At 52.4% G+C, this 23,540-nt stretch overlaps 1 protein-coding gene across 14 annotated transcripts in view; it reads left to right on the forward strand.

Moving 5' to 3' along the window:
• Positions 1–23,540, forward strand: part of DNM2 (dynamin 2) — an 89,053-nt gene that overhangs the window by 12,127 nt on the left and 53,386 nt on the right. For 12 of the 14 annotated variants that reach the window (XM_053898499.1, XM_053898504.1, XM_053898492.1 and 9 more), the window contains exon 2: positions 20,282–20,355. The exons of 1 other annotated variant lie outside the window; for it this stretch is intronic. In XM_053898499.1, the coding sequence (XP_053754474.1) occupies positions 20,282–20,355 (74 nt within the window). Of the gene's footprint in view, positions 1–10,182; positions 10,299–20,281; positions 20,356–23,540 lie in introns of those variants that run through there. One more of the 14 variants, XM_053898506.1, reaches the window with a different exon arrangement.

Genomic DNA, 23,540 nt, shown 5'->3' on the forward strand with positions numbered 1-23,540 from the left:
CCCCAGTTTCCCCCCTTATGTCCTTTTCCTGTCCCCGGACCCCACCCGGGGTGCCACTTTGCATTGGAGTCGCCGCTCCTCCTCCATCTTTGCTGGTCGGTGACACAGCACCCACCACTGACTTCCCTTGGTTTTCATGCCTTTGGCATTTAATAGAATGGCCTTCAATTTGGGTTTATCTGGGATTTCCATGATTAGACTGGCACTCTGGGTGTGGGGAGAAGAATACCATACAAGCCAGAAACCCTTCTCTCCACATCCTATTTGGGCTCCATGTTATCAACGCGTCTTATCATGGTGATGTTGACCTTGATCTCTTGGTTAAGGTGGTGTCGATCAGCTCTCCCTACGGTAGTTAACTCTTTCTCTCCTTTTCATATACTATGCTTTGGAAGCACCAAAGTTTCTTTTTATTTTATTTAATTTTTTAATAATTTTTAAGTTTTTTATTTTTATTATTTTTTTTTTTCGAGAGAGAGCGCGTGCGTGCCTGAGCAAGTGGGGGGAAGGGTCAGCGGGCGAGGAGGACAGAGGATCCAAAGCAGGTTCTGCACTGACAGCAGTGAGATCGATGCAGGGCTCGAACTCACCAACTGTGAGAGCATGACCTGAGCTGAAACCAAGAATCAGGCGCTCAGCCGACTGAGCCACCCAGGCGCCCCAAAGGTTCTTTTTAATATAATTGTTTAAATTGGTTAATATGTTCGGGGCGCCTGGGGGGCTCTGTCAGCTAAGCGTCCGACTTCGGCTCAGGTGATGATCTCACGGTGGTCCGTGAGTTCGAGCCCGGCGTCAGTCTCTGTGTTGTCAGTTCAGAGCCTGGAGTCTGCTTCAGAGTCTGTGTTTTCCTCTCTCTCTGCCCCTCCCCCGCCCCCGCTCACGCTCTGTCTCTCTCTATCAAAAAATGAATAGATGTTAAAAAAAAAATTTAAATCGGTAATAAGCTCAATATGGCACCAAGTTCAAAAACACCAGAAAGGATGGAGAGAGAGAGAGAGGCCTTGCTACGTGCCTGCCCCTACAGCCGGCACCCTCACGGCTGACCACCCTTCCTGGTTGCTGTGTGCCCTCCCAGGCTCGGTACAAACAGAAGCAGACACGCGTGTGTTTATTCCCTCCTCCCCCATACACACTTTTACACGCTGTTAGGAGCAGGGAGATTCTTACTTGACAGCATTTCTTGGAGATCTTAGTGTATCCTCAGCACATAGAGAGCTTGCCCATTTGGCTTGTTTTCCACCCTCGAGGTATAATTTACATACCGTAAGCCCTGCCCATTTTTAGCCTATAGCTCTCCTTTGACAAACAGCAGAGGTGCGTGACCATCACCACAGTCAACACATGGAACCCTTCCAGGCCCCCCAGAAGTCCCCCTGTGCCCTTTTGTGGTCACTTCCTCTCCGCCCCCTGCACCCGGGCACCTGCTCCTTGCCCGAGTTCCCCGTCCTATGGTTTTGGCTTTTTCGGACTCTTGCGTAAATGGACTCATGCAGCTTTTGAGCCGTGTTTCATTCTGCATAACAGGTTGGAGCACCATCTAGGCTGAATGCGTGAGCCATTCAGTCCTTTCTGTTGCTGAGGAGGAGTCCTTCATGGTATGGCCGGGCCACTGTCTGTTGAACCATTCAACTAAAGGACAGTGCGTTGTCTCCAGTTCCTGGTGATTATGAATAATGCTGATAGAAACATTCTTGTGCGTGTCTCTGTGTGACTCATAAATAGACATTTCGAGTTAATTTTTTATGATTTATGAGGTATAAACTGAGGTTATTTCTTTGCGTATGAATGTCCAATTGTGTGAGTATTGTCTATTGAAAAGACTTCTCTTCCCCATTGAGGTTCCTGTGTCAGAAGTCAGTGGGCCGTATTGGCGTGGGTCCGTTCCGGATTCTATTTTCTTTTCTTTTCTTATTTTAGAGGGAGACCGTGAAAGCGAGCAGGGGAGAGGGGAAAAGGGAGAGAGAATCTTAAGCAGGCTCCACGCTAAGCACGGAACCTGACGCAGGGCTCACGACCTTGGGATCATGACCTGAGCTGAAATCAAGAGTTGGACACTCAACTGAGAGAGAGAGAGAGAGAGAGAGAGAGAGCGCGTGCGCGCGCGCGAGTGGGAGAGGGGCAGAGAAGAGAGGGAGAGAATCTTAAGTAGGTTCCATGCCCGATGCTGAGCCTGACTTGGGACTCCCATCTCACAACAGTGAGATCATGACCTGAGCCAAAATCAAGAGTCGGGCACTTAACCCGGGCGCCCCGATTTTCTAACATTGATCTGTGTGTCTGTCCTTTCTTTATTACTTTATAATAAGTCTTTAAATCCTTTGTTATTCACTTTCAGAATTGTTTTGGCTAGTCTAGTTCCTTTGTCTTTACATAATAAGTTTTAGAATCAGCTTGTTGATTTCTCAAAAAGAAAAAAATTCTCCATCTTGGTACATGGAGAGCTTTGCTATTAGTATTCCTACCTGTATCTTCTTTTTTTAAAAAATTTTTTTAGTTTATTTATTTTGAGAGAGAGTGAGCATGAGCAGGGGAAGGACAGAGAGAGAGGGAGAGAGCGAATCCCAAGCGGGCTCCACACTGACAGTGCAGAGCCTGACGCGGGGCTCGGAACTCACGAACCACGAGATCATGACCTGAGCCGAAAACCAGGAGTCGGACGGACGCTTAACTGACTGGCCACCCAGGCGCCCCACTCTTTGTATTATTCTATCTAACATCACTGCCCACCTGAACAAGGGCAGTTATCTCCTCCTAAGTCTTGTACCTTCCGACCTCCCTCCCTGCCCACCCCAGGCGTTCTCCCTATAGTGGCTGTAGACGGGTCCTATTGAGAATATATTCTGCCTCTGCTCGGAACCCACCGTGGCTTCCCGTTCTCTCTGTATGAAAACTGAAGTCTTCGCTACCACCCGAAGGCCCTGCATGGTCTCCTTGCGCCCCCACCCCCCCTACCGCTCCATCACCTCTCTCCCCTCTCTCCCTCATCTGCCCCTATTTCTCCCTTACTTGTTCTGTTTTGTCTATACTGGGGTCCTCACTGTTCCTCAAACATGTGAAATACATTCCCTCCTCAGGGCCTTTGCACATGCCATTTTCTCTGCCTGGAAAGCTCTTTTCCTTGAGATAACCTGATGGATCATCTGTCACCTCCATCAGGCCTGTGGTCAGATGTCTCCTCCTCAACAGGGCCTGCCTGGCCCCACTGCTAAAATGCCTCCACCCTGTTACTCCATCCTCCTGCCCTGCTTAATTTTTCTTGGAAGCACTTGTCCCTCCCTGTCATTGTTCTCTTTATGTATTTGGTTTATTGTCCACCACCACCCAGTAGAAGGTGAGCGCCCTGTTGGTGGGGCCTTGTTCCTGGGTGTGCCCCAGCCCTTTGCATGGTGCCTGGTGTGTATTCGATGCTCTAGAAACCCGTCTCCAGGTAAAGTAACCTTGGGTCTCAGCCACCGAGTGGTCCTCACTCCGCAGAGGCCGCTGAGCTTGCTGTGTGCCCCGCCACAACCTGGGCTCCTGCCCGGTTGGTTGCCCCTTGGAGTTAGGCCCAGTGGGGGAGGTACACACCAGCCAGGCACACAGAAAACTGGAGGTGGTGACTAAGGTCAGGGTCACAGAGGGGCTGAGGCTGTGGGAGGGCAGGATGAGGACTGGCCACAGTCAGGCCTGAGCCTTTCTGGGAGGGTTTGTGTGGGTGGGCAGTGGTTTTGTCTTAAAAAAAAATTAAAAAAAAATTTTTTTTTCACGTTTATTCATTTTTGAGAGACAGAGAACAGAGGGTGGGCAGGGGAGGGGCAGAGAGAGAGGGAGACAATCTGAAGCAGGCTCCAGGCTCTAAGCTGTCAGCACAGAGCCTGACGCAGGGCTCGAACTCATTGACCGCGAGATCACGACCTGAGCCAAAGTCGGACACCCAACCGACTGAACCACCCAGGCGCCCCTATCTTATATATTTTTTAAATGTTTATTTGTGAGAGAGAGTACATATGTGTGCACTTGAGAGAGAGAGAGAGAGAGATCAGGGGAGGGGCAGAGAGGGAGGGGAACATAGGATCCAAAGCACACTCTATGCTGGCCGTGGAGAGCCTGATGTGAGCCTCGAACCGACAAACCATGAGATTGTGACCTGAGCCGGAGTTGGACCTTAACTGACTGAGCCACCCAGGTGCCCCCGCAGTGGTTTTTATCTTAAAGATAGTTGATGGACTCGCTCCCTTGTTGGTACATGGGTTGCTTTTGTGCTTTTTGTTTTAAAATAGCATCTTTTAACTGAAATGTAATTCACATACCATAAAATTCCTCCTTTTAAAGTGTAACCATTAGGTAATTTTTAGCATATTCCCGGAGTTGTGCAATGATCACCACTAATTTCAGAACCTTTTCATGCCCCCCAAAAGACTCCGTACTCATCGGCAGTCACTCCCCACCCCCAGCAACTTGCAACCACGAATCTGCTTTCTGTCTATGAATTTGCCTGTTCTGGTCATCTTGCGTAAGTGGAATCCTACGTTACCTGGTTTCTGTGTCTGCCTTCTTGTGCAACGTGTTCAAGATTCATCCTTGTCACAGCGTGTATGAGAACTCTATCCCTTTTCACGACTGGATAATATTCCATGGAACAGATGGGCACTTTTGGTTATTTGTTCCTTGGTTGACAGACATTTGGCTCTTTCGCTTCTTGGCCATCAGAAAGAGTGCTGCCGGTGCACATTTGTGTGCAGATTTTTGTGTGCACATGTGTTCATTTCTTTTGAGTAGCTACCCAAGAGTGGAATTGCTGAGCCGTATGGTGATCCTTCCGTTTAACCCAGAGAAACCCCTGGACAAACCCCAGAGAAAACCCCAGAGAAAACCACCGTTTTTCACGGTGACTGCACTGTTTTATGTCTGACCCGCTCTGGAGGAGGGTTCTGGTTTCTCTACCTCCTTGCCAGCACTTGTTACTATCGGTCTTCTTTAATTTAGCTTCCTCGGGGGTAGGAAGTGGTGTTTTGCTCTTTTCTTTTCTTTTCTTTTTTTTTTTTTTTTTTAATTCCCCTAATGACTAATGTGTGCTTGATGGCCGTTTGTGCATCTTTGAAGAAATGTCTGTTCAGCTCCATTGTCCATTTTTAGATTGGGTTATTTGTCTCTTGTTGATTTGTGAGAGTTCTTTATATCTGGTGTCAAGGCCAGTCCCTTATGGGATATATTTTCTTCCATTATGTGAGTTGTCTTTTTACTTTTTTCTTTTTTTTCAACGTTCATTTATTTATTTTTGCGAGAGAAAGAGAGTGAGCGAGCAGGGGAGAGGCAGAGAGAGGGAGAGAGGGAATCCCAGGCAGGCTCTGCACCGTCAGCGCGAGATCACAGAGCGTGAGATCACGATCTGAGCCAAAGTTGGACGCTTAACCGATGCCCTTCTTTTTACTCTCTTGATAGTGTCCTAGAGGGAGACAAATTTTATTTTGATGAAATACCATTTATATGTTTTTTCTTTTATCACTTACGGTTTTGGGGTCATATCCAAGGAACTACTTGTCCAGTCCATGAAGGTCATGAAACTTTACTCCTGTATTGTCTTTTATAACACTTTTTTCTTTTATTTTTTGTCACCTAAATCTAAGCCTCCTGTGCTCCCTAAATGTGCCATGGAATAGGTTAGCTTGACACGAGGGCACCTCCACAACCTCAAGAAAAATTCTGCACGGTGAGATATACCGTAAACCACCACAAAATCCCCAACCCAGTGGCACACTCCGTCTTAGGTATATGGCTCTGAGAGACCCAAGGCTCATCTGAAGAAATGCTGTCCTTAAGTTTCAGATAATTGCACACTTTACCTTTTGGCACAATTGCATATTTTATGTCTAAGAACTGTGGTCTGAGAAGCTGTAGATACCTTTTTCTTTTTTATAATTTTTTGGTGTTTATTCATTTTTTGAGAGAGAGAAAGAGACACATAGTGAGTAGGGGAGGGGCAGAGAGAGAGGGAGACAGAGAATCGGAAGCAGGCTCCAGGCTCCGAGCCTTCAGAGGCCGGCTTCAGAGCCCGATGAGGGGCTCGAACTCACGGACCGTGAGATCATGACCTGAGCCAAAGTCATATGCTTAACCGACTGTGCTGCCCAGATGCCCCAAAGCTGTAGATACCTTAAAGAAAAAAAAAAAAAAAAGTCAAAATCTTACTAAGACAACCTAGAATTACACTGGCCATTATGGGGAATGTTCCAGTTAGGCAAGGTCGTTCTTTTTTTTCCAAATTTTAATTAATTAATTAATTAATTTGTTAACATTCTTTTTTCATTTTTTTTTTTTTTAAGAGAGACAGAGTGTGAGCGGGGGAGGGGCAGAGAGAGGGGAGACACAGAACCCAAAGCAGTCTCCATGCTGTCAGTGCTTAAACTCCTGAACTGTGAGATCATGACCTGTGCTGTAGTCAGACGCTTGACTGATTGAGCCACCTAGGCGCCCCTCAAATTTTTATTTAAATTCTAGTTAGTTAACATACAGTGCCATGTTGGTTTCAGGCATAGAATTCAGTGACTCATCACTTACATACAACACCCAGCGCTCATCACAGCAAGTGCCCTCCTTAGTACCCATCACCCATCTAGCCTGTTACCTACCCACCTCCCCTCCATTGGCTCTTAGTTTGTTCTTTATCTTTATACATTTTTTTTTTAATATTTACTCATTTTTGAGAGAGAGAGAGAGAGACAGACAGAGCATGAGTCGGGGAGGGGCAGAGAGAGAGGGAGACACAGAATCTGAAGCAGGCTTCAGGCTCTGAGCTGTCAGCACAGAGCCTGACGAGGGGCTCGAACCCATGAACTATGAGATCATGACCTGAGCTGAGGTCAGAGTCTTAACTGACTTAGCCACCTAGGCACCCCTGTTCTTTATCTTTAAAAGTCTCTCATGATTTGGTTCCCTCTCTCTTTTTCCCCTTCCCATATGTTCATTTGTTTTGTTTCTCTTTTTTTTTTTTTTTTTTTAGCAAGAATGTGACTGGAGGAGGGACAGAGAAAGGGGGGGACAGAGGATCTGAAGCAAGCTGTGTTACGACAGCAAAGAGGTCAATTCAGGGCTCAGACTCACGAACCATGAGATCATGACCTGAGCTGAAGTCAGATGCTTAACTGACTGAGCCACCCAGGCATCCTGGTTTTTAATTTTTTTCAACAATGTATGTTTTGTTTTTTTTTTCAGTTTTCAATGTACATTTTTTTACTTCTTAGATTAGATTTATTCCTAATATTTTATTCTTTTTGATGCCTTTGTAAATGGAACGGTTTTCTTAATTTCATTTTCAGATTGTTCATTGCTGGTGTATAATAATATAACTGATTTTTATATATTTATCTTTTATCCTGCAACCTTGCTGAACTCATTTCTTGTCAAAAAAACAGGTTTTTTTGTGGGGTTTTTGGTAGATTCCTTAGTTTCTGTAGACATGATCATGTCATCTGTGAATAGTTTCCTTCTTCCTTTGGATGCATTTATTTCTTTTTCTTGCTTAATCGCTTTGGCTAGAACCTCCAGAACAACGTTGAATAGAAGTAAGAGTGGACATTTTGTCTAGTTCCTGATCTTAGAGGGAAAGCTTTAAATGTTTTACCATTAAATATGGTGATAGTTGTAGGTTTATGAGGAAAGGGTTGTAGATTTTGTCAAATGCTTTTTCTATTCAGATAGTCATATAGTTTTGTTATTTACTCTTACTATGGTGTGTTGTACCGATTCATCTTGGCATTTTTGGACCATTATGGCTTTCCTGGGATAAGTCTCACTTCGCTATGATACATGATATTTTTTATATGTTGCTGGATTTGGTTTACTTGTATTTTGTTGAGGACTTTTTTGTGTGTCTATATTCATAAGAAATATCAATCTGTTGTTTTCTTGTGGTTTTTGTCTAGCTTTGGTATCAGGATAATGCTGGCCTCATAGAACAAGTTAGGAAGTGTTCTTTCCTTTTCCAATTTTTTGGAGAGTTTATGAAGGATCAGTGTTAAACCTTCTTTAAGCGTTTGTTACAATTTACCCATGAAGTCATTTGGACCTGTGCTTTTTTTTGGGGGGGGGGGGAGTTTCTGAGCATAATTTCAGTCTCTTTGGGGAGCCCGGGTCAGTCAGTTAAGCATCCAACTCTTGATTTTGGCTCAGGTTTGTGAGTTTGGACCCCGCTCGTGTGAGTTCAGGTCCTGTGTTGGGCTTTGTGCTGACGGTACAGAGCCTGCTTGGGATTGATTCTCTCCCTCTCTCTCTGCCCCTTCCCTTGTGCACACATGTGCTCTCTCTCTCAAAATAAATAAAACTTAAAAAAATTCAGTCTCCTTACTTGTTATAGGTCTATTCAGATTTCTTTTACCTTTTTTTTTTTTTTTTTTTTAGGATTTTATTTTTGAGGCACCTGGGTGGATCCAGTAGGTTGAGCGTCCGACTTTGCTCAGGTCATGATCTCATGATTCCTGGGCTTGAGCCCTGTGTTGGGCTCTATGCTGACAGCTCAGAGCCTGGAGCCTGCTTTGGATTCTGTGTCTCTCTCTCTTCCCCTCCCCTGCTTGTGCTTGCTCTCTCTCTCTCTCTCTCTCTTTCTCAGAAATGAATAAACATTAAATTTTTTTTTTTTTTTTTTTAAATATTTTTTTTTAACTTTTATTTATTTTTGAGACAGAGACAGAGCATGAATGAGGGAGGTCACAGAGAGAGGGAGACACAGAATCCGAAACAGGCTCCAGGCTCTGAGCTGTCAGCACAGAGCCGGATGCGGGGCTCGAACCCACGGACCGTGAGATCATGACCTAAGCTGAAGTCGGACGCTTAACCGACCAAGCCACCCAGGCGCCCCACTTCCTAAATTTTTTTTTTAAGGAAGATCTTATTTTTAAATAATCTCTATACCCAATTTGGGGCTTGAACCCACAACCCTTGGATTAAGAGTCGCATGCTCGGGGTACCTGGGTAACTCAGTCGGTTGAGCGTCCGACTTTGGCTTGGGTCATGCATGATCTCACGGTTCGTATGTTCAAGCCCCGCATCAGACTCTGTGCTGACAGCTTGGAGCCTGGAGCCAGCTTCCGATTCTGTGTCTCCCTCTTTCTCTGCTCCTTCCCCACTTGCGTTCTGTTTCTCTCTCAAAAATAAAGATTAAAAAAAATAATAAAAAATAAATATAGGTGCCTACATCTATACATTTTCCTCCGCATGCTGCTTTTGCTGAAGCCTGTGAGTTTCGGCATTTTGCGTCTTCTTTTTCATTCCCCTCAAGATACTCTCTAATCTCCCTTAGGTTTTCCTCTTTGACTTGCTAGGTACTGAGGAATGTGTTGTTTAATTTCCACGCACTTGTGAATTTCCCCAAATTTCCTTTCGTTACTGATTGCTGATTTCACCCCGTGTGGTCAGAGAACGTACTTTATGTAATTTCTGCCCTTTGACATTTACTGAGTCCTGTTTTACGGCCCGTCCTGGAGGATGTTGCACGTGCCCTTGATACGGACGTGTTCTCTGCTGTCGTTGGGTGGGGGGTGCTGTGCAGCTTTGGTAGGTCTCGTCGGTTTGAGGGGGTGGTGTTTCCTTGTTGACCTCTTGTTCAGTTGAAGGCGGGGGCCTGGCGTCTCCCAGCTACTCTTGTAGACTCCCCTCGGTTTCCCTCGTCTCGTGCTCTTTACGACTGCACGGTCGTCTCCGGTCCAGCCCCGCCGTGCCACGTCCCCTTCCTGTCCCCTCCTGACAGGCCACGGGAGTGAGGCGACAGGCTTGCTTGTCTGCTAGGCCCAGGGCTGGTCCCTAGGAGGGGGCTGCTGTGCTGGGGGAGGGAGTAGATTTAGCATCGTCTCGCCCGATGTGCCAGGAGACACTGTTGCAACAGGGTCCTCCTGGAGGTGCCAAGGAATGTCTCCCTTCCTGCCATCATCCCTACCGACCGGTCTTGTGGAGGAGGGCCCTACGTGTGCCAGGGACCGGGGCTCACGGGACTCGTCCTTCTGATCCTCTGACAGCCTGACAGCGTGGGCACCGTTACTGTCTCCATCTTACAGATGGAGAAACTGAGGTCCGGGGAAGAGAAGATCCTTGTTCAGGTCTCACAGCTGGACAGCTGCAGACTCTGTGCTTTCCACTGTCACGGACCTATCTGTCCCTACAGGGAGCGGTGACTCTCCGCCTTGTCCTCAGAGTTCAGGGGCTCCTTTCCATCTTCGTTCCGGTAACATGTGGTGTAATGACCAGGATGGTGCCGGCAGACCGGGACAGGAAGAAGCCATCTGGGTTGGTGGCGGAGGATGCCGTCAGCTTATGTACCTTTGGTCCAGGTGACCACACGTCTTTACGTTCAGTTTCCCCATCTGCGTCACGGGGTTGGCGAGAGCCCCTGTGAAGAGGGGGATGGAGACTTGTGTGCACGGGGCTCGGCTCAGCGTTTTGTTGTGTGCGCCCTCGGAGACGCCAGCCTCTCTTACGGGTCACTCCTCAGCGGGCATGTACTGAGCACCTGTTGTGTGCCAGGCACTGTGCCGGGGGTGGGGGGCCAGGCAGTGAACGAAGGAGACGGCTTAGAGTGGGGACCAGTATGCAGGAAGGAAGCATGGAAAGGAGGCAGAGCCTGGCCCGGGGAAGCAGTTAGGGAACCTCCCCTGGCAGGCTCCATCCAACCATTGTCCAGAGAAAGAGTGGAGGGCTCTTTGGGGGCATCTGGTGGCGAAGGAGCCCGAGAGGAGGCAGCAGTCAGCAGGGCCTGGGAGTGGGAGCGGGAGCGGGGAGGGGGGTGGGAGCCAGCGGACAACGGCAGGGAAGTGATGGGGCACTGGTGTTGGGCCTTGTGGGCTGCAGACAGGACACTCGTTTGTGTCCCAAGTTTGCTGGAAGACACAGGTGGGTTTTAAGAATGTGTGCAGCATGATCCGACTTGTTTGAAAAGCTGTCCCTGGATGCCAGGTCGAGAACACATGGGGCATGAGGGCTGGGGGAGCATGGCTGTCCCAGGGGCTCAGCCTAAGGAGGTTGGGACCAAGCAGGGGACGAAGGCAGGATTTGCTGACAGATCGACTGTAGGAGGTGGGAAAGACGTGACCTGGGCAAGGGCGGTAACAGTCTGTCTGGACTGTTCCTCGTCCCGTCATCTGGGAGGGGCTCTGGGAAGAGGGTTGTGGAGGACACACACCCGTTCTCCTACTTGAAGAAGGAGCCTGCCAGGAGGATGGTTCCGGAATGCTAGGAGCGTGGTGGAGCCCTGCCTGGCCTTCTTCCTGCCTATTTACCAGCATCCTGCCTCTGGCTTCAGTTGGGCCTCTTGGGTGGTGACACACGCAGAAGTAGGAATCCATATGTGGCTGACCTGTGGCACCTGCCCTGTCTTCTGTCCCCATCGCACCTCATTTTATAGATGAGGACATTGGTCCCAAGACGTGCATGACCTTGCCACCGGGGTCACGCAGCTGACGTGGGGCAGGCTGTCTGCTGCAGGGTACAGCAGTGAGGATGCTGAGGGGACCCGCCAGGAGGGGCAGAGTCGACAGCTTGGGTTCCCAAATGCCACTGTCTTTTCTGTCACCTATGAAAATGCTGCTTGGCCGCCTGGTTGCTTTGGCGCTCTTGGTACAACAGCAAAGGTAAAAATTAATATTTGCCTGTTACAAAAGTTATAAAAAGTTACAGAAGACTGAAATTCAAGGCATGTTGGAGACCATGAAACAGGAAGTTTTTCCATTTGCATTCCATAACACGACTTCCATCGGGCCCAGGTGTCACCTTCAAGTTTGTTGTTCCCACACAGGCAGGAAATGGGCACAAGCGTTTAAAAATATTTGGAGGACATAGTCTGTTCTGTCCATCACACTTTGCTTTCAGCACTGTGGCCTGGATTCCCTCCTGGCCCGGTTCCAAGATTGATTGGGCCAATTCCATGCGAGCGGACATCTAGGTGGTTAACGGATTTCACTCTGGAAAGCACTGCCGCAGGGAGAGGCCATCCTTGCAGAATCACTCAGGAGAAGGAAAACGGGGTGACGTGGAGGAGGGGTGTCAGTAGGGGACAGTCAAGCCTCTCAAAAGAGTTGACATCTGAGTTGAATCCTGACTGACCAGAGGAAGCCAGGATCGTGAAGAGGCTCCGAGGAGATGTTCATTCCAGGCAGAGGGTCAGCACATGCAAAGGCCCTGCAGCAGAAATAGATTTGACCTGTTTGCTGTACCTTGACCAGCTGTGTGGCTCAGGGAGTGAGTGAGGTGGGGGTGAGGGCAGGGAGGTGACAGGGCGATTGCTCAGGGCCTTGGAGGCCATCGGGAGGACTTTGGAGCAGAGGAGGGTCACGGTCTGATTCATATTGTGTCCAGTTTTCCCTCGATTGTGTAGGGCAGATGGTCTCTTTTTGGGCACCATGGTAAGAACTTTGCATATCCTCCCAACTGCCTACCGTCTGAGGCAGATGACATCGTCCCCACTTAACAAATAACAAATAAGGAAACTGAGGCACAGAAAGGTGACCAGACCTGTGCACATTGTCTAGAAAATAAATGGAAGTGCCTGGACTCCCGCTGGGGTCTGCCAGACCCAAGAGCCACGGCTGCTAGTCTCCATGGGCCACTTCCTGCATTTGTTCCTGGCCTGGCCTCCAGATGAGACCGTGGAGCCGGTGACACTGTGGCTGAGTGCCAGGGGTGGGGCTAGGCTCTGGAACCTGCAGGATTCCTGAGCAGGGAGGAGCCTGCTGGGAATTGTGAAGAGGTGGCACCCCAGAGTGGGACCGTGAAAGCCAACAAGACGCTGGCCCGCCCGCCTCCACCTGAGCCCCAGTCTCCTCGTTGGGTCCTTCATCCCACAAACTGGTCACTTGCCTCATGCCTGGCTCTGTATTGAGAGCTGAGAGATCGGAGAACGTGCCAGGCAGAGGACCCGGCTCCTATGAGGCTGCCATTCTTTTTTTTTTTTTTTTTTTTCAACGTTTTTTATGTATTTTTGGGACAGAGAGAGACAGAGCATGAACGGGGGAGGGGCAGAGAGAGAGGGAGACACAGAATCGGAAACAGGCTCCAGGCTCCGAGCCATCAGCCCAGAGCCTGACGCGGGGCTCGAACTCACGGACCGCGAGATCGTGACCTGGCTGAAGTCGGACGCTTAACCGACTGCGCCACCCAGGCGCCCCGAGGCTGCCATTCTAATGGATAGGTGGGAGGAAAGGGACCACAGCCATATGAACGGACCAGTAAATTGGAAGATGCCGGTTCTGAATAGAATTGAGAATCGAGCAGGATGGGCACCTGCTTTATGTTCGGAGGGTGCTGGGACGTGGGTAGAGAAGAGATAGTTTGGCCAGGAGTTGCTAGTTGGCCCTGTGGATGTTGCAGGGAGAGAGTTCTAGGCTGCGGGAGCAGTCAGTGCAAAGGCCCTGAGGCAACCACACCTGTTTGGGGGCAACATGGCAGAGAATAGCATAGCAGGAGCTGAGTGAGTGAGAGGGAGAACAGGAGGAGGGGAGGTGACTGGGCAGGCTGTGCGGGGCCTTGTGGGCCTTAGAGGACTTGGGGTTTTTACCCTGAGGGAGGTGGGGGTCTTGGGAGGCCTCTGAACAGAGGGAGGCAGCCACTGCATCCATACACACCATGTGGCCACTTTGGGGGCGAGGGTGGGTAGCCTAAGAGGCAGCAACTGTACTGGTCCAGGCAAGCACGAGTGGCCTGTGTCATGGCCGTGGATGTGCAGGGAAGCGGGCCAGTTTGTGCCCAGCTGGAGGTGGATCCAGCAGGGCTTGCTGCTGGGCGGAGTGGGCAGTGAGGGGTGGGAGGAGCCCTGGGTCTGCGGTCTGAGTCAGCCTGCCTGCCTCTTGGGGTGACTACAAGGACACAGTGACACCTGCCCGGGGCCACTGAGTGTGGGCTGGGCTCTGGGTCACCAGTGCTTACTGTTGGATGGCATCCAGATGGGTGGTAATGAGGCAGGGACTGGGTGGGGACCGGTGGGGCGTATAGACTGGATAGTGTGGCTCCAGAGGCCCAGCGATGAACTCTACTTCTTTTCTAGCAAAACCACAGAGGAAGCCCTGGGGGTTTGGGGGTGATTGGGGGCGGGGAGGGAGCAGCGGTGGTTCTGCATCATTGACATCTTTCCTATGTTCCCATCCCAGCTCTGCTCCTTCCTTGCTGAGTTGCCTGGGCAAGTCCTGGGCAAGACTCTGAGCCTTAGTCTGCCTATCTGGGAAATGGGAGTGTTGGCCCTGGTTGCATTCTTTTGGTCTTGCTAGAGGGTTTGCTGAGATGTTGCCAAAGATGGGGTTAGAGCTGGGCTAGGGGGGCAGCCACTGCTTCCTATATGGGCTCTTATCAGAGCCTGAGAGAGTGGGCTGGGTACAAACAGGTCCCTGGAGTGTGGGCCTCCTGCTGAGGGCTTTTTCCATGGCTGGAGTTGTGCTGAGGTCTCCTAGCCACACTGAGGCTTTGAGTGACCCCCATGAGTATATGGCGATGAGGAAGGGATCCCAGCCAAGGGCGCTTACTGGGCCTCCTGTAAGGAGGCCATGCTGCTCAGGTGAGGGGTGACCTGGCCCTTAACAGCTCTGACTCATCCTCTGCCAGCTTATCTGTTTGTTTTCCCTCCCCTGGGAAAGCCTCCACCTGCCCACCTACCAGCCTGGGTTTTAAGCCTCTATTGTTCTCTTAGCCAGGCATCCCCACCCATGTATGGGGCTGGAAGTCAAAGGGCTCCTGGAGGGACCTTGGTCTCTGTTCAAACAACAGTAAATAAACAGCTGGGACTTCTGATCTGCCCCTGGTGCCACCACCTGCTGTGCCTTTCCCTCCCTACTCCCTACCACTTTCTTCTCAGGAGCCCTCATTACCTTCCAGGGAGAGGTGGCCCATTTTAGAGCTTGGAAACTGAGGCTCGGAGAGGGTGAAGTGATGGTGTGCGGGTCAGGAGGCCAGCGGGGCCTTCCCTGAAGGATGAGTGGCATCCTCTCATCCCACTGATGGCCGTGCCAGTGTCCAGAGAAGGTGGAGACCTGCCTAGGACCACACAGCTCATGGGGGCAGGGCTGGGCTTTGAACCCAGGCTCTCTGGTTCCAGCGTCCATATTCCTCTTGGCCATTCAACAAACTATTTAATGAGCACCTGCTGTATGCCAGGCACTGTTCTAGGTGCTGGAGATCTAGCAGTGACCAGGCCAGGGGAAGCCATGTGTTGTCACAGGGCTAGACTTCCATTGAAAGCCATGTTGTGGGAGTGGGAAAGGGCATGCGTTTGGGAGGGAGGGGTGCAGTCCACTGCATCTGCCCACGGGTGGGTGCGCAGTGCCTGTGGGGAGGAGGTTCCTGGCAGAGGAAACAGTCCCTGCAAAGACTAGAAGCCAGAAGTGAAGAGATCCCAGAGCAGGAGGAAGCAGGGGTGGGGCTGGTAGGATGGGCAGGTAGAGGACCCTGTCAACTGCGGGATGTGATTTCTGTAGGACGGAGGCTTGGAGGCCTCGTCTTTGTTTTAGAAAGAGACCATAGGGGCACCTGGGAGGCTTAGTCGGTTAAGCCTCCGACTTCAGCTCAGGTCTGAGTGTTCAACGCAGTGAGTTAGAGCCCTGTGTTGGAACCCAGCTTGGAGCCTGGAACCTGCTTCAGATTCTGTGTCTCCCTCTCTCTCTCTCTGCCCCTCCCCTGCTCATTCTCTCTCTCAAAAATAAATAAACATTAAAAAGAGAGAGAGAGAACCTTAGGTGGGGTACCTGTGTAGCTCAGTCAGTTAAGAATCCAACCCTGAATTTTGGCTCAGGTCATGATCTCACGGATGTGAGATTGAGCCCCATGTTGGGCTCCACATTGGGAGTGGAGCCTGCTTGGGATTCTCTCTCTCCCTGTGCCCCTTCCCTGCTCATGCTCTCTCTCTCTCTCTCTCTCTCAAAAAAAAAAAAAAAAAAGAACCATAGGTAACCTGGGAGGAGGATCCTGTGGGCCAGGCCTAGGCCCATAGATAGAGGCCAGGTGCAGCAATGAACCCCTACTCTGTGCCAAGGAACAGAGTAGACCCGGGCTCCTGTCCTGGGGGGCTACGTGGCAGAGGGGGGCAGGTAAGCAGATAAGTGACTTGAAGTGTTAGTGACGAGGAAGAAAATGAGGGCAGGTGGGCGATGGGGTGGGGTTGGAGTTGTAAGTGGGGGTGGCAAGTCTCCCTAGGGAGGTGTCATTTGGGCCAGAGCTGTGGGGAGTGAGTCACGGGGGTGCCTGTGTGGTACCCAGCTGACCTCCGTGGCGGGCGGGGTCACCCCGTCTCGCTGACTAGGAAACCCAGACCGGAGAGACAGGGAAGCTGGCGGGAGGTCACAGCGTGCGCAGGGCAGCCTGGGCGTCCAGTCGGGGTGGGGGTGGGTTGAATCAGGGCGGAGGAAGCAGAAGACTGAGGCTTGGAAGTTGCCTCCACATGAGCGGATGGTGTTCTGGGCAGAGTTACGAGGGGAGATGGTCTCCTTCCACCACCCAGGCCAGGAAGGCCCCCAGGGCGCTCCTGCTGCCTTGTGCCAGAACATCCTCTGGGCGGACCTGAGGGCACAGCCGGACGGGCCCTTCCTCCCCGAGCCTCTTGGGAATTTCCAGGGAGCTGGTTTTGGGGGGACTGTCCAGGCCGAGTCCGCACTCGGTGTTGCCGCCCTTTCCACTCAGCAGTTCGAGAGCTTCTGGACACACGATTGGAGGAATCCCAGGGCGGCTGGCACTCCCAGCCTGGTGCGCAAGGCCCCGCGCGCCTGCTCGGCCTCGTCCTTCGGCCTCCTCCCCCTCGGGCTGAGCCTCCTTTGCCTGGGCTGCACCCTCCGGTCGCCACCAAGCTCCAGCCCCGGCCAGCTGCCTTCCCTGCATGTTCCCGGAGCTCTTGGGTTCTCTTGGGCATCGTGCTGGTCCTCGTGTTGTTGCGAGGCGCTCACCGTCCGTTGTCTGTGGTGTTACCATTGTGTCCATGGTGCCTGGCCCCCCCAGACACACCCAGAACAGTTACAGGACAGCGTGGGCCAATACCTTGGCCCTGGCGGGGGTGATGCCCGCGGCTTTTGAGTCAGAGGTGTGGGCCCAGAGGCCGGGTGACCTCAGACGCCGTGAACTTCAGTCCATGTTCCCACCACTCCCCGATGCCTAGTGACCTTGTTTTCTTATGTAAGTTCACGCACTCAGGAAATCACCAGACAGATCAAGATAGAGTCCGTCCCAGAAAGTTCCCCGGTGCCCCTTCCGGTCAGTTCTCCAAAGGGAATCAAGTGCTCTGATTTCTATCACCAGAGACGAGTTTTGCCTGTTCAGGTTCACCCTCTGACTCAGCAGGAGAAACGAGGGCGTGTGTCTACCAGAGGCATGTGTGCAAATGTTCCTAGCAGCTATATTTGGTTTTTTATTTTTAAATTTTTTTTAATGTTTATTTTTGACAGAGAGACCGAGCATGAGTGGGGGAGGGGCGGAGAGAGAGGGAGACCCAGAATCCAGTGCAGGCGCCAGGCTCCGAGCTGTCAGCACAGAGCCCGACGCGGGGCTCGAACTCACAGACCGCGAGATCATGACCCGAGCCGAAGTCGGATGCTCAACCGACTGAGCCACCCAGGCGCCCCAACAGCTGTATGGGTAACGACCCCGAACTGGAAAGACCCCAAGTGGCCCATCCATGCCCCAGGGCACGGGTCAGCAGTGGAAAGGAGCCTCCTGCAGTCACACACAGCAGCTTGGAGGAACCACATAGACAGGCGTGGGAAATTCATTCCCGTGCTTCTGTATCGTTTGGTCCCCGACCCGTTCCTGTTGTGGAGGAGGTGGAGAGGTGGAGTGGAAGATTCTGGTGCGGGACGTGCACACCGCCACCGCTGCTGTCTGTGATTCTGTTGGAGGGCCGGCGCCCATGGTTTCCAAGATGCCACATCTCTGATGTGCAAGGGACCTCCTGCCCCTGCCTCTCAGGTCTTTGCCTCTGAGCCGGGTGGCCTGGGGCTCTGGGAGTGCCAGGGCCAAGGCCAAGTGTGGTGTTTGAGAGGTTAACAGCCACCAGCAGGCCCACCCTGTCCCTGGCATCTGCCGTGAAGTGGCTCTGCTCTCCTGGAGACATTGGGATGGATGTCCCCTCTGGTGAGGGCCGAGGTGAAGAACTGACTGACTTTGGGGCCTGGTGACCTGCTTGGGGCCTCCTCGCCATTTCCCTGCTCTGCCCTATCTGCACCCCTACATGTAGCTCACCTCCTGTTTCCCCTTCTCTGCCCAGGCCAGCTGCCAAGCCCTCTTACCTCCGTAGCGTGTCTTCTTTGTCCCCAGCACCTCCATCGTAACACCTGAGGTGTAGAGGGTGACTTTGCCACCAGGGGCCCCGGGCTTCGTCCTCCTGGGGCTCACCGGCGTCCTTAGGATGTTCTTCTGTCTCTTTTGGGCCCCCCCCCCACCCTCCATGGTTGGACTGTCCTCTCCTGAACTGCTGTCAGCTCTGTCCAGTGTCGGTCCACTGCTCTCTGTTCCTGCCGCTCTGGGTCTAGCCTCTGTCATCACATATGTGGACCAGTGCAGTCCCCTCGTGCCTTGCCTGCCTCTGGACTCCCACCCTTGCCTTTGTGGCCACCAGAGGGTTTATTTATTTTGAGAGAGAGACAGCGTGAGTGGGGGAGGGCAGGGGGGCGGGCAGAGGATCTGAAGCAGGCTCTGTGCCGATAACAGAGAGCCCGATGCGGGGCTTGAATCCATGAGCTATGAGATCATGACCTGAGCCGAAGTCAAACGCTCGGTCAACTGAGCCATCCAGGCTCCCCTGTCCTTCAGAGGGTTCTTTTAAAGCCACACCCCTTTAAAAGCACACAGAGTTATAATCTGGCTGTCCCCCAACCCCCATCGGGCTGCTTTGCTCTAAGAATGATGACCGGACTCCGGCACCCCCGTCACCCCACCCCTCTCTGGGCCTGTCTGCCTGAGCGCCCCACTCTGCTGCTCGGACTGTGCCCCTGTGGGGCCTTTAGAGCCCTGAGGCCCACAGAGGGCCCCTCGTCTCAAAGGCCGGGCTGCAGGTCCCCCTGAGCGCGAGCCGGTGGGCCAACCTTACGTGGTCACTGCCACCTCCTTGCGCTCAGCCAGCGGAGGTGAAGTGCGGTGGGGCTGCCCACAGGATGTCATGTGTGGCGCATGCCCGGTATGCCTCCTTCCCTCCAGCACCCACCGGGTTATTAACACGTTCCCAGGGATTCTGCCAGCCAGCATGAGCTGAGAACCAGTGACCCCTCCTCTGGGGCCTTCCAGGCTCCCAACAGGGGTTCCCGACGCTAGGAGGTGCCCTCCTGAGGCACTGTGGCTGTCACAGTACTGGGGAGCGGGTTGGTGCCGGTGGCCCTGGGTTGAGAACCCCAGGATGCTGTTGTCTTGCTGTATTTGGGACACACCTGCCCAGCACCACTAGTCCTGTGTCCCGCACAGATTGCAAATAATCTAAACATTGGTGTGCAAGCCTTGTTTGAAACTTTCTGAACCTGGAACTTTTCTCCATTTTACATGAGACAACAAAGAATCCTTTGCACGTCTTTAATCTCCGAAAATCCCTCTTCTACTTCCACGCTCACTGGACCCTGGCTCTTCGGCTTTCCTTTCTTAATGGTCCAGAGTGCCTTCTGGTCGTCCTGCTTTGCATGAATCCACATGTAGTGGTGTAAGTCAGTCCAGCTGGTGCCTGAGTATTTCCATGGTGAAATACACAGGGTATGTTTCTTTATTTAACAGCTTTATTGAGGGATTGTTTATATGCTAGGAAAATTCACCCATTTCAAATGCAGTGGTTTTTAGTACACTTACAGTAAATATTAGCATCACCACAGTCAGGTTTTAGGACATTTCCAGAAAGCTCCCTCCTCATGTCCCACCCCTTGGGCAGCCATTGATCCACTCACTTCCTGCCTGCATCGATTTGTCTTTTTGGGACATGAAACATGTATTTTGTCATCAACTACTTTCCTTTTATTTAGTCTTCGTATCATACATAAGGCATTAAATTAATTTAAAACATGTATGTAGGAAATGAACTCATTTCTTTGGGGTGCAGGAGATATTGTTCAAATATCTGTCAGCGAAAGGGCTCTGGGGGCATGCTGGGGCTGGAGCACGGCCAGCCAGAGGGAAACAGTTCCATTCACCACCAGCCTTCATTCCAGTCCCTCTTCTGCCCCCGGTGGCCTCAGGACCCTCCAAGATCTGGCTGGGATCTTGGTATCTTTGCTGAGGTTGCCCCAGTCGCAAGGCGGGATTGCTTCACACGTGTGGTCACACTTCCTGCCCCGCGAGCCAGCCGCTGAGTAATTTCTGTCCTTTTCCCCTCCCACAGGGACTTCCTTCCCCGAGGTTCAGGAATCGTCACCCGGCGGCCTCTCATTCTGCAGCTCATCTTCTCAAAAACAGGTACAGTGAGTGGGGCAGTTCGCTGCTGCAGCAGATAATGAGTGTGGGCGCAGTGCCCGGCAGGAGTGCCGGGGCCAATGGCGGTGTCCGGGGTCTTGGGTCATCATTTGGGCTTGAACTCATGTTCTCCATCTGTGTAGGGAAGTTGAAGCGCAGTTCAGTGAACACCCACCCCTCGTGTCCTCAGTTGTGACCAGGCTGCCAGGTGCCGTGTCTGCTTGCTGTGTTGTGGATAACACATTTTTTGCTGAACGAACGCTTTCAAAATCAGTAGCATGTGACACATCAAGCCGGAGTGCTTCGGTGCGCCTCCCCTTGCCTTGAGGACACCTTCCTACAGTCACGGAACCACACCCAAGAAAAGTAATCATTCCTGCACGTTATCTGATGCCCAGTCCATAATCAGGTTGCCACTTGTCCCCCAGATACCCTCCCTGGCTAGTTTTGCAGTGCTCTGATCTGCCCCCTGCTGCACCGCATTGTCCCGTCTCCTCTTTTCATTAGGGCAGCATGGCCACTTGAGTCACGCTGTTGGCTTTTGGAGAGGCCCACCCATTGAATGTAGAATGGCCCACGTGGAGATTCTTTTCTGGCTTCCCCTGGGTGGCCTCCGTTTATTTCTGTTCTTTCCACACAAGCCTGGCATGACGTGGGCGTGTCTCCCACAATAAAACCCAGTCAGGCCTCCTTAGAAAGCATCGTGGGTCAGAAGCTGGAACGGGACAGAGGAGCTTTCGGGGGGCACGGCCTCACCTCTCTCCAGAGCCCCAAGCGGCCTCCATGCTGCTTCCCCACTGACCTGGAGTATCACCGTAGGTCAGTTCAGGATTCATTGGGCGCCAGTCTCACCACACGACCCGGTTAAACACACCCATACTAGGAAGGCAGCTGACACACCCCCATTTTACAACTGGAGGAAACTGGAGCTTAGCCTCGTCACTTGTCTTGACTCTCTGCTGTGCTCCAGTCACGCCCTCTCGCTTTCATCTTCTGACTCCGCCCAGCCCAGCTGGGGGGAGGCGTGGCTCCAATGAGAGGCGATAGCGGATTGGTCCACACCTCCTCTTTGTGAGCCCTGCCATGTCATAGGCCACAGGCAAGCCAATGGGCTGCTTTCTGTGGATTCAGAGGTCCGATCAGCTGGGCCCAGACTGGCGCAGCAGAGCCCCAGTTTTCAGATGGCAGTGGGTCAGAGTCGTGTAAGGCTTGGCCTGGTGGGTTTTTGCTTCTCATTCAGCAGGTTTCAGCAGTTTGGTGGGGGGGGGGGGGGGGGGGGGTTGAGAATATGCATTTTAATGCATATTTAATGCAGTTCCCAGCTGATGGCTGATGCTTCTGGCCGCTGGCCACTCGGGGAAAACCTCTGCCCTGCTGGGTAGGCCCTGGGAGCTAAGACTGCCGGGGTTCAGATCGTGACTCTGCAGCTTACTGGCTGTATGGCCGCTGGGGAGGGACTCCTGCTCATGATGTGTTTCCTTTCTGGACAGTGAAGATAATAATAGCAGCGACTTTGTCGGTTGCCATGAAGACCGCATTATTCAATATGTCCAACCCTCAGAACAGTGCCTGGCACTCGAGGTCCTCCGGTGTGGTGCTGACTCAGTGGCTGTGGTTTTGTGCTTTCTACTGGTCTGTTTGGGACAGCTTGCTGGGAGAACAGGTCTGATGGCTTTCTGCACTGGAAGGTGGCAGGAAGCCCCCCCCCACCCCCATCACCTCCTCGGTGGCTGTCACCCAGCTGTGGTCCACTGAGCACTTAATGCATGCCACAGGCTGGTCCACGCCCAGGGCACAGCAGTGACTGGACCAAAGCTGCTGCCACCACCAGTCACCTGCCCCCTTGGCACTCCATTGGTGCCGGGGGACGGAAGTGGGAGACTTGGGGTGAGACCAGCAGGGAGACAGGCAGTCCTGGTCCCCACCAGGTGGGAGTGTGTGTGTAGAGAGGGGTGGGTGACTAACTTCATCTGGAGGGTGGGACATCCCGGGGCATCTCTGAAGAAGTGATGTTGGAGCTGAGGCTGATGGGAACTCTCCTTCCCAGCAGAAAGTGGTAGATGTGAAGAGCAGTGAAGGCAGAAACTCTGAGGGTGCACATCAGCCTAGTGCCTGACCCGGACTGATGCTGGCGTCTCTGTTCCCGTCACCCCCGCTTTACAGAGGATGGAACTGAGGCTTCCAGAGATGAGGCCACTTGCCTGAGAGCACTCAGGAGGGTCACCGTGAGAGCCCAGCCTGAAACACACATGGTGGAGTGCACCCTGAGGCCGAGGTGTCACTTGATCAGATCCCGTGGCTGCTGGTGAAAAAGAGACCATGGGAGCCAGCCCAGGGTAGGGGACCCAGAGGAGATGGAAGTGGTGCCTGGGGACATGTAGGGACAGGGTGGCAGCTATGGAGATAGGGTCACGGTTGGATCCTGTTGGGCTGGCGGTGGAGGTCGGGAGAGAGGCCCAGGCGTCCCATATGGAGCTGTGTCTCAGCTCACATACTCCTCTTTCCCCACCTGACTGTGGCGTCTCCAGTCTCTCTCTCTCTTTCATTAACTTTTATTTTTGAGAGAGAGCTCATGAGCAGGCGTGGGGCAGAGAGAAGAGGGGACAGAGGATCTGAAGCAGGCTCCGCACTGTCAGCACAGATCCCGGTGAGGGGCTCAAACTCACGAACTGTGAGATCATGACCTGAGCTGTAGTTGGACGCTTAACCAACTGAGCCACTGAGGCATCCCTCCAGTCTTTTACTGCTGCCAGTAGATGTGTGCCCACTCTGTGCTCAACCTCAGCTGGATGCCAGGGAGGCAGCATGGAGTGGCAGACAGGGGACGCTGTGGTCAGGCTGAGAGGGGAAAGGGCAGGGGGTGTGGGAGAGTATATTGGACATTGGATCTACTTTGGGAGAACATTCTGGGCCGGGGCAACAGCATGTGCAAAGTTATGAGGTGGGGCTGGGGGGAGAGGCAGGAGGCAGGTGATGTGGCCTGGCAGTCTGGTGATGGATTCAGGCAGTGAGAGCCCCGGGAGCACTTGGGTGGGGAAAAACTGGCTCAGCCCCTGGCTGCCTTGTGGAGGAAGGATGGGCAGAGATAGGAGTGCAGGCAGGGAGGCCAGGGAGAGGTTAGTCTAGAGCCAGGCAAGAGGTCATGAGGCCTGGCCCAGGGCAGTGCTGTGGGTGAGGGTGAAGGGCAG

This window comes from Panthera pardus, unplaced genomic scaffold (genome assembly GCF_024362965.1).
Source record: "Panthera pardus isolate Hobbes unplaced genomic scaffold, ASM2436296v1 HiC_scaffold_8, whole genome shotgun sequence".
Classification (NCBI taxonomy): domain Eukaryota; kingdom Metazoa; phylum Chordata; class Mammalia; order Carnivora; family Felidae; genus Panthera; species Panthera pardus.